The 9,719-nt window shown below is 52.6% G+C and overlaps 1 protein-coding gene across 1 annotated transcript; it reads left to right on the forward strand.

The window, feature by feature from the left end:
* Positions 1 to 2,404: 2,404 nt before the first annotated feature.
* Positions 2,405 to 6,302, forward strand: LOC136154513 (uncharacterized protein CXorf49 homolog). The gene is made up of 4 exons (XM_065916776.1): positions 2,405 to 2,492; positions 2,607 to 4,003; positions 5,311 to 5,371; positions 6,262 to 6,302. The coding sequence occupies exons 1-4, from the start codon at positions 2,405 to 2,407 to the stop codon at positions 6,300 to 6,302; spliced, it is 1,587 nt and encodes a 528-aa protein (XP_065772848.1).
* Positions 6,303 to 9,719: the final 3,417 nt, after the last annotated feature.

Genomic DNA, 9,719 nt, shown 5'->3' on the forward strand with positions numbered 1-9,719 from the left:
CTCAAAGAACTAGGAGTAGAAAGAAATTACCTCAACATAATAAAAGCCATATAAGTAAAGTCCACAATGAACATCATACTCAGTGGTGAACAGCTGAAATCTCTTCTTCTAAGGTAAGGAACAAGACAAGGAAGCCCACTCTCACCACTACTATTCAACACACTGGAAGTCATAGCCAGAGCACTTAAGAAACAAGAAGAGATTAAAGGCATCCAAATCAGAAACAAATAAAAGTATCTCTGTTTGCAGATAGCATCATTTTGTGCATGGAAAACTCAAAAGATTACACACTCACACACTAACACACACACAAACACAACTGGGAGAACTAATAAACATATTCAACAAAGTTCCAGGACACAAAATCAAGAAACAAAATTCAGTTTAATCACTACACACTAACAAAGAACAATTTGAAAAGGAAATTAAGAGAACAATTCCATTGATATTAGCATCAAAAAAGAATAAAATACTGAGGAATAAACTCAAGCAAGGAGTCAAAAGACTTGTATACTACAAACTACAAATCATTGCTGAAAGAAATTAAAAAGAAATACAAATAAATGGAAACACAAATAAATGGAAAGACATCTGTCTACACAGACTGGAATACTAAATATTGTTAAGAGGTCCACGCTATCTGAGATGGTTAATTTTATGTGTAAGCTTGACTGGTCCACAGAGTGCCTAGATACTTAGTCAAACATTATTCTGGGTGCTTCTGTAGGGTTCTTTTCCATGAGATTAACATTTAAATCAGTCAACTGGATAAAACAGATTTCCCCAGGATAATGTGGGTGAGCTTTACCTAATCAGTTGGTAGTCTCAATAAAGCAAAAAAGGCAAACTTTCCTCATGTAAGAGAAGTTCTCCTACGTGAAAGCCTTTGGACTGGGACATCAGCTTCTTTTACTGCCTAGAGACCCAAACTGAAATATTAGCTCTATTGGTTTGGTTCTTAGGCCTTCTAACCTGGACTAGAGCTAAACCACTGGCTCTTCTGGGTCTCCAGCTAGCCAAGTCACCCTCTAGATTTTGGGACTTACCAGCCTCTATAAATGAATGAGTCAATTCTTTTTCACACACACACACACACACACACACACACACACACACACACACACACACTCCATTGGACCTGTTCTTCCAACATACTACCCAGACTGATCTACACACTGCAAGCCCTATCAAAATCTCAATGGCATGTTTTACAGAAAAAGAAAACTTCATCCTAAAATTTAAATAGAATCTAAAGAGATCTTTAATAGGCAAAGCAATGTGGAAAAAGAAAAAAAGTAGAGAACTCACACTTCCTGGTTTCAATATATTACAAAGTTACAGTAATCAAAACTGTGTGGTACTGCCATATTAACAAATAGAGCAATGAACTAAAATAGACATCTTAGAAATATACCCTCACTTACAGAGGATGTGCCAGACAGCAGACTTGCTGGAAGAGAATAAAAGGGGCTTTTTTTTTAAGTTTTAAAATATTTGGATCAAAGCAAGGGCTCTGGAGTCAAATTGCTTGGTTTTAATGCTACCACTGATCTGCACAGGCCAAATGACCTTGGCTCAGTGACTGACCTCTCAGTACCTGTTTCCTCACCTGTAAGAGGCTGGTAATCACTGGTACTATAGTCCTAGGAATATCACAAGGAACCACTGAGTGCCAGGCACAAGGTCCCTGCTGTATAAGTTGCTTTTAATAGATTCTGCCAAATTACCTCCCAAATAGATTTCTTGCACCACCGCCACAGGGGTTTGCTCCCAACTTCTCCCACTCTCAGAATGGTTAACCTCTAGGAAGGTTGTCTTCCTAGTGTGTGAAACCTGATTAGTTGTTTTAGTTTACATCTTAAGAATCAGAAGCCATGAGCACCTTTGCGACTGTAACTGGACACTAAGATTCTCTCTTCTTTCAATTGCCTCAGATCGGAGAAAGAGCTCAGGGAGCAAGGTCAAACCCAGTCTGTCCCCCAAATCTGCCTGCCAAGAGCATTTGATGGAGCAGTTGAGGCAGAGATGTTACAGAACAAAACTACGATCCCTTTGTCCTCTGGCCACTTAGGGAGAAGTACGCCGACCACTCACCACTGAGTGCGGGATTCCTCTGCCCACTCTCCCATTGGTCATAAGACTTGTGGTGGAAGGGAGGCTGGCAAGTGCTTTCAGCACGTGCTAGGCGTCCAGCGCCTCCATCCTGACGTTTCATCCTCACCTCCCAGAGACCAGCGCCCTCATTATCCTCCTGCCTCCCGCTCCACCCATTTTGTACACAGTCGGGGCTCAGGGCTGTGACTCTAACCGTAAAGGGGAGGTGGGACAGGAGGAGGTGGGACGAGAGGCTTGACAGAGGTATACTCGCAGGATCACCTTCACCCACCAACTCCAAACTGCCGGGATGGCCCTTGGGCTGGGCAGCAAGCCAGAGGAGGCTGTCGACCCCATTGGTTACACCTCGAGGGGACGGCCAAACAAGGCGCGTGCTGGTTGGCAGGAACCGGACCAATGAGGAGGCGGCAGTTCTGGAACGCTGAAAGTCTCGCGTTATTTGCGGCCATCTCCTGCGTGTGGTGCTGCTGGTGCTTGACGGCGAGCTCCAGTCGACACCCGCCTCACCTGCCGTGACTACCACCGCTGCCGCCACCGCGACCCGGTTGCCACCACCGCCGCCACCGCGACCCGGTTGATAAATCGTCGCCGCCCCAGGTCCGGTGGCCACCCAGATCGCGACATGAGCTCCCCAGATGATGAGGTGTCTGTTTCGGGAGCGGGTTTCAGCTCAGAGTGTGGGGAGCAGACCAGCGGCCTTGAGGCCGGCTCCGCAGGCCCGCAGGGACCCAGCCTTATCCCCGAGGCTGGGGCACTGCAAAGCTGCGAGGGTGAGGGCGGGGATGGCTTCCCAGACCCTGAGGTCTTCGAGTCAGAGCGGGAGCTGCTGGAAGCGGGAGGGCCAGGGCTGTGGGGCTGGGAAGGCCAGCCTGGGTCCCTGGCCGACGAACAGGGGGACGCCCTGCAGCTGGCTGACGAGTCAGTGGCGGCCATCCTGCAGCAGCTGGCCAACCTGAATTTGCTGGGCACCTGTGCTTACCTGTCCCAGGAGAGCTATGTGGTCGGCGAAGTGTCTGCCTTGTGGAATCTCGAGGCGCGTCCCCGCAGTCGAGGCAGTGCCACCCAGAGGTGTGGGGAAGTGGCACAGGCTGAGGCCGGCCCTCTCCACGTCGGTGGGAACCCTAAGAGAGGCACTAGAAGTAGGTTGAACGTGGCTGTGGATCGCCAGTGGCCCCCCTCAGAAAGTCAAGCTGAGCTGCTGTCCAAACCCAAGTCCTCTGATGAGTTCAGTGAGATAGAGCGGATGAGGGTGAGCATTTATCCCAAAGACGGAGGCCAGGCCATGCTCAACAGCCCTGAGGATCCTGGGAACACACCCAGACGCTTGCATGTCCAAGGCAGGGAGAATCTCCTTAACGTGCCAGGCACTTGCCAGTCCTCGGCTCCACAAGGATTAATTTCGGTTGTGGAAAGGGAGGGCAGGCAGGGCGATGCAGAGCAGGAGGACACCTCTCCCCCTAAGAAAATGCAGAGCGTGCTCTGGGGGAAGAGGGGCAGCCTGCCCAGCTACCCGGGAGTGGCAGTAGTATCAGTTACTGCAGCTGCCGCTACAGGCAGCAGGCCACGGCCCACTCCTAGGAGGAAGGGGGTCCAGGAGAAGAAATCCCTTGGGGGCATCTCCAAACCTGCCATGGAGAGAACCTTCCCTTCCTGGGGGCAGGGAATCTCGGCCACTCCCCTGGAACTGGCCACCTTTCCCCCAATCTCTGGCATCCCACTACTCGGGAGGTCCAAGAAGTATGCCTTGGTCCCTTCGGGAGCTGAAGAGTCCAAGCACACCGGCGCTGGGAAGAAACCCGTGGCTAGGCGGGCCCGGGAGTCGGTGGCAGCAGTGGCGGTGTCAGGAGCAGACAACGACCCAAATAGAGACCCATTCCCAAAGGGCCAAGTGAGTAGACCAGACCCCTCCTCTCTCCCCACTCTTCCCCCTCCCACTCTCCCCAGGGCACAGGTCTTCACCCAGTGCTCCTTCTCTCCATCCCTCAGGGGTCGTCATTGGGTGACCCTTGGTCACTGGGTCATTAGGATGCCAGATTGGTGTCCTTTCACTAGGGACAAAAGTTAAGGTAGCACTTTGGGTGTGCTGAGCTCGGTTCTCCACCTTTGTCCTATTTCCAGCCTCCTCCACGAGGCTGGGTCTGGAGTGGAAGGGAGAGCTGGTAGCTGAATTGATTTGAGGGGACCCCTTAAAAGCTTCACAGAGCTTCGGTGTTTAGACACATCACTTTCCTGAATCCTACTTCCTAACTCTTCCCCAAACCTTCTTTGCAGGGGCCTCAGGCTTTCTCAGTGCCACATGTTGTCCCCAGCTCAGTTCTGCCTACAGGCCTGGGGCTGACTGACAGAGAATGTGCTAAAGAGATCAGCCTTTCAATACTCTTTCCGATTCCCTGCCTCAGCTCTGTCTTGAATCACATGAGCTCTCACAAACACAGACATATAAATGCACTGGTACACACACGCACACGCACACACATATCCTTACTCCAGATTAGTGAGAAATCTTGTTTGTAGCTTACCACTGACAGGCCATGGCCATCTTTTCCATCGCTGCATCATGGAGAACCTGGCAGGGCCAACCTCAACATCAGAGGCACACAGGATTCAAGAAACTCAGAGCCCGTGGCCATGAACAAGGGAGAAGTCAGGACCAGAGGTCCTGGCCCATCACGTGAGTGTCCTGGGTTTTGATATGGGGGAGGAGGCCAGGGGTGAGGGCAGAAACCTCTGTATCTGACTCACTCTCTCTTCTGGGGGCTCAGCCTTGCTCTCAGGCCACTTCTCCCATGAGAAACAGGGTGTCACCAGGGCTGGACCTGGCACCATCACCTTCTGTGTAGAATTTGTTTGGCAGGGGTGATCGGTGGCAGTGCCCCAACAGCTACTCTGGGCGTAGACCTGCAGGCTAATAGCCTTTTCTGTGAAGTGCTGTTCGCCCACATTGCTCTCCCAGGTGCTGGCTGTGGCTGCCGCTCTGGGAGGCTCGAATGCAGAGCCTCCATCATGGTGAAATGGCTGCCCTAAGGAATAGAGGGGCAGGGCCAGAGAGAAAGTTTGCGCTGCCTCCCAGGCAGAGCAGAGGAGACGTGATGCTAGCAGAGGGTGGTACTGCCTCACCTCACGTTAGAGCCTGCTTGGCGGTTTCCACCTCACTGGGAACCTGGGAAGCTGGATTGTGTGTCCTTTCCCTCTCAGGTGACCAGGAACCAACTGACCATGGCCCAAGACCGAAAAGGCAGCAGCAGCCACGCAGAAGGCAGGGCTGTCCTCGGGTAATGTTTCTTCTGACTCCTATGAATGCACACCCAAACACCATGGTGGGATCTGAGTCCAAGTGCAACTGACTTGTGTGGGCCAACCCCGCCCCTATCCCGCACCCCAGGGAGGGAGCCCACCTCCATTCCACTGAGGAATGTCTTTCCCTTGCCAGTCTAGACACCTGGTTTGGGATGAGGACCCGGGGAAGAGGAGAGGAGGAGGAGAGGGGAAGCGGGTGTATACTAACCATTTCTCTTCCTCCTGTGTCTGCTGGCCTAGTGTCTGGTGCTACAGAGAGAAATAGACGACCTTAAGGAGCAACTTGGTATGAGGAACCAGGGACAGAGAGCAGCGGGTTCTTAGTGCAGAAGTGGGGTGGGCCCTTGGGGTGAGGTGGGCTGCAGGTGCAGGGGGCCTCGTAGGGATTAGCATTCCTGTGGGGAGGAGAACCTATCAAGCCTGTCCCTGGAGTGTGCGGTGCATGTCCAGCTGGGCGTGCGGACAAGTAGCAAAGTACTGTGTGGACTGCGTGCATACTCTGCCAGCCAGTCGAGTCCTAGAGAGCTCCTTCTAATAGGACTTGTAGAGATGCCTTGTTGATCTGGTGTGGCCCTTAAGGGTCTTGTTGGATTGTTTGTGAGACAATTTTTGAATGGTTTGGGCATGGCCCTGAGCTTGAGAGCTGCTGGCACATTATGTTTCCTTTTAGGAAATGGCTCCACATTAAATTCCAGTAGTGGGGAGTGATCAGGCCCAGAGCACTTTGCATCGGGGCTGGGGGTAGGTGGGTTTCAGGTTGCAAGTCTAGGTGGTTCCCCACCGGGACAGGGGCACAGGCTTCTATGTCCGTCTGTCTGGAGCACCTGTTTATGCCTCTCCCTGTTGCAGCCTCCATGCGGTACCTGGCTGACAAGTTCCAGATCGTTTGACGTGAGTGTTACACACTTCATACCCCTTCCCACAACGTTGGCTGTTGAGCAGGGCTGTGGGCTGCCCTGGCTTGAGGTTCTTCCCTGACTCTGCTGTTTTACAGGTTGAGTCCAGTATCTTCCTGCAAGAGGAGCAGCTGTTACCTCCCGGGCCGGCGAGCTGCGGCTAAGCTTGTTGCCTCTCGTTCTGCCTCCACCAGGGCATCCTCTGCCCTTGTTTGCCCCCTCTCTGCCCCAGTTTCACAGCAGTTTTTGATTAAAGGACTTCTCATATTCTGTGCTCTACCCTCTCTCTGGGAGGTAGGGGTAGGCGGAGTGGGGCAAGGCCTGGTGGGGAGCCACTCATATCAGAGCCTGTTGCAGAGCAGTACTTCTGGCATCCTGCGGTGGGGATTCTGGGTCATCCTCTGCTACCATCCAGGCCAGCAGGGCACCAGAGTGCCCCTGGTCTGGGTTCACTGAGGGCCTTGTATGGCCACATTGACCCATCCTCCCATTCCCTTAAAGGCTTCTTCTAGTTCTTTAAATTCGCTCCTCTGGGATTTGCCGGTTCCCATCCATCGTTGACATTCTGCCTCCCCATTGGAAGGAACTCATGACTCACAGAGCTCCATCCCATCCTGCTTGCCGCACTGGATTCATGTCCTAATTACCCTGACCACTCTATTTTCGACTGGAGTACCCTCGATCCCTCCCCTGAATTGCCATTGGTGACCTTGCGTGCACCTGTATTTCACAAGGTGGAAACAGGCACAGGTGCCCTCATCTCCCCCTTCCCAGGCTCTGCCCTCTCATTGGAGTCCCTACTGCCCGTACCATCCCCACCCCCGCCCCACTCCCACCTTGCACGCTGGAACCTGCACACAGTCCTCGTCTCCTCTTTAGCCCTCACCCCTGAGACTCAGGCACCAATAGTTTCGCTTCTCCTTCTTTGGATTCAATGAAGGACTTTGGCATGAAGCCTGGACCCAGTGACCTGGGGAGCAGGAGGGAAGGTACAGGGAACACAGGAGATAGGCTAGTCTCTGGACTGGACGTCAGGAGATGCATCTGTTTGGTGCCAACCTGGGTCAGACTGCACCCTGCCAGCTAGAGATGGATGGTGGTCTTTTGTGTTTTCCCATTCTTCCTGCCCTAGAAAGTGAACAAGGGGTTATGTTCACACCGTCACACCTCCACTTCCCTGAGCTTCTCTACTTCCTCACCCTGGTGACCAAAGTCCCAGGCCCCTCTCTGCCCAAGTGTGGTGCTGATGCTGGTGCTGGACTTCTCCCCGGGCACAACTTACCTACATGTCTCGGTGGGCAGAGACCTCTCAGCTGGATGGTCTCTGCCAAATTTACTCACTCGGACAACAGCGAGATGGGCTACACCACCAGGCAATAACCACTGGATCAGCTGCAAACTAAGTGATCAAGCCCACCTGCTCCAAGGAGGGGTTTGAGTGGAAGGAGTAAGTCCCACACATGTTCTTTTCCGACCCTGAGGTCTCTGCGGGTCCCAACCCTCCTGCTCTGTCCACCTGACCTCATGCTATGAGCCCCGGAAGGAAGTCACCATGAGAGCATAGGGGAAGGGTGGACCCAAGTGCTCCCCATTGCTCAGGTGCAGTCACCCCTAACTCCCCAAAAGTAACCCAGGTTGGGGGTGTTCTCCTGTTTCTAAGATGGGCAGCCATATCCCATGTACCCTTCCCATTTTTACCCATCCACACCCTCAGCAGTTGGCAGACATCACAGAATTGCAAGTTAGGATCCAGTGCCTCCTCCAGCGACTCCAACAGTTTGAGATGTCCTGTCCTGAGGTTTGGTGAACTCCATCCTCTCCTTCTATGTTTTGGTAATGTGACAACATGCCTTGAATAAAGCAGATCCGACCCTTGCTTTGGCTCACTCAATGCCTTACCGGATCTGGACCAGTCTCTTACTTCCATTACTGCCTGAATCACATCTTTCTGCCTCAAGGGGCATTATCCCTGATGACTTTTATTCACACAGAGAGATGCCCAGGCACAAGCTTTGAATGTGCTACCCACCATCAAACCCTCTTTTGTGAAATAAAACCATGGTGTTTCAGGAAGGGAGTCAGGCAGAACCTACCCTCACTTCACTCAAATACAAATGTGTCCCTCTGAGTCACAGGCTGACACAGCCCTGGGGTCTTGGCTAAGAGAAGGAAGTCCTCCTCAAACTTCAGGGTGGGGGGGAAATTGAACACAGATTTCAGACCCTGTCTTGGGTGCCCTAACAAGTAGTCTGGCAGACTGAGCTGGGACACTCCGGGAAATAGCATTTGCAGGAAAATCTATGTCATGGGGCTGATGGAACAGTATTTGATGGAGACCTTGTAAGAACACAGACTTACCAACCATACTTGTCATAGAGCCTGACAGGCCCCTTTCCACCCAAGGGCAGAGAGACATCCAGGCTGCAGGAGTGTAGGCTGGTCAGCTGGCTAGGGCAGGGAGGATATGAAAGCTCCAAGGACTGGACCATCCATCTCTAGCTGTCAGGGTGCACTCCGCCCCAGATTGGCACCAGACGCCTCTCCTGACTTCCAGCTCAGCAACTAACCTGAGCATTTCTCCTGTATTCCCTGTACCTTCACTCCTGCTCCCCAGTTCACTGGGTCCAAGATTCATCCTCATGCCCTTTACTGAACCCGAGGAAGTGGGAGCAAAAGTTTTGGTGCCTGAGTCTCAGGGGTGAGTGCTAAACAGGAGAGGGGGAGAGTATGCAGGTTCCTGCTTGCAAGCTGGTACTGGGGGGTGGGGTGGGGATCCACTGAGAGGGTAGGGCCCAGGAAGGGGGAAGATGAGCAAACCTGTGCCTGTTACCACCTGCTTAAGTAAACATGCAGGCAAGGTCATGGATGAAAAGCCAGGCGAGGGATCGAGGGTGCTCTGACAGGAATGCAGAGTGGTCAGGGTAAGCAGGACAATGAGTGCAGTGAGGGAAGGGTGAAAGACTGGAGCTCTGTAAGGGGGTCATGAGTTCCTTCCGACAGGTAAGCAGAGTGGCAGCAATGAATGGAAACTGCTAAACCCCAGAGGAGGGTGTTTAGAGAAATAGAAAGGGCCTTCAGGCAAAAGGGAGGACGTGCCAATGTGGCCAGAGGCCACACAGAACACAGACTGGGGGCGCTCCGCTGGTCTGATGGCCTGGATGGTAGCAGAGGCTGACCCAGAGATCCCAACACTAATTCCAGAGGTACTGTTCTGGAAAATGTTCTGATGTGGAACAGCTCCCCACCAGGCCTCGTCCCACTCCCTTAACCCCTACCCCCCAGAGACAGGGCAGAACACAGAACATGAGAAGTCCTTTAATCAAACACTGCTGTGACACTGGGGCAGAGAGGGGGCAAAACAAAGGGCAGAGGATGCCCTGGTGGAGGCAGAACAAGAGGCAACAAGCTTGG

This window comes from Muntiacus reevesi, chromosome X (genome assembly GCF_963930625.1).
Source record: "Muntiacus reevesi chromosome X, mMunRee1.1, whole genome shotgun sequence".
Classification (NCBI taxonomy): domain Eukaryota; kingdom Metazoa; phylum Chordata; class Mammalia; order Artiodactyla; family Cervidae; genus Muntiacus; species Muntiacus reevesi.

Excerpts from the sequence above, each read along its gene's own strand:
- LOC136154513 (XM_065916776.1), top strand. The coding sequence starts at position 2,405 with ATGGCCCTTGGGCTGGGCAGCAAGCCAGAGGAGGCTGTCGACCCCATT. Across the intron at positions 2,493-2,606 it reads GCCAAACAAGGCGCGTGCTG|TCGACACCCGCCTCACCTGC; the intron begins GTTGGCAGGAAC and ends GGCGAGCTCCAG. Across the intron at positions 5,372-6,261 it reads CAGCAGCAGCCACGCAGAAG|CCTCCATGCGGTACCTGGCT; the intron begins GCAGGGCTGTCC and ends TCCCTGTTGCAG.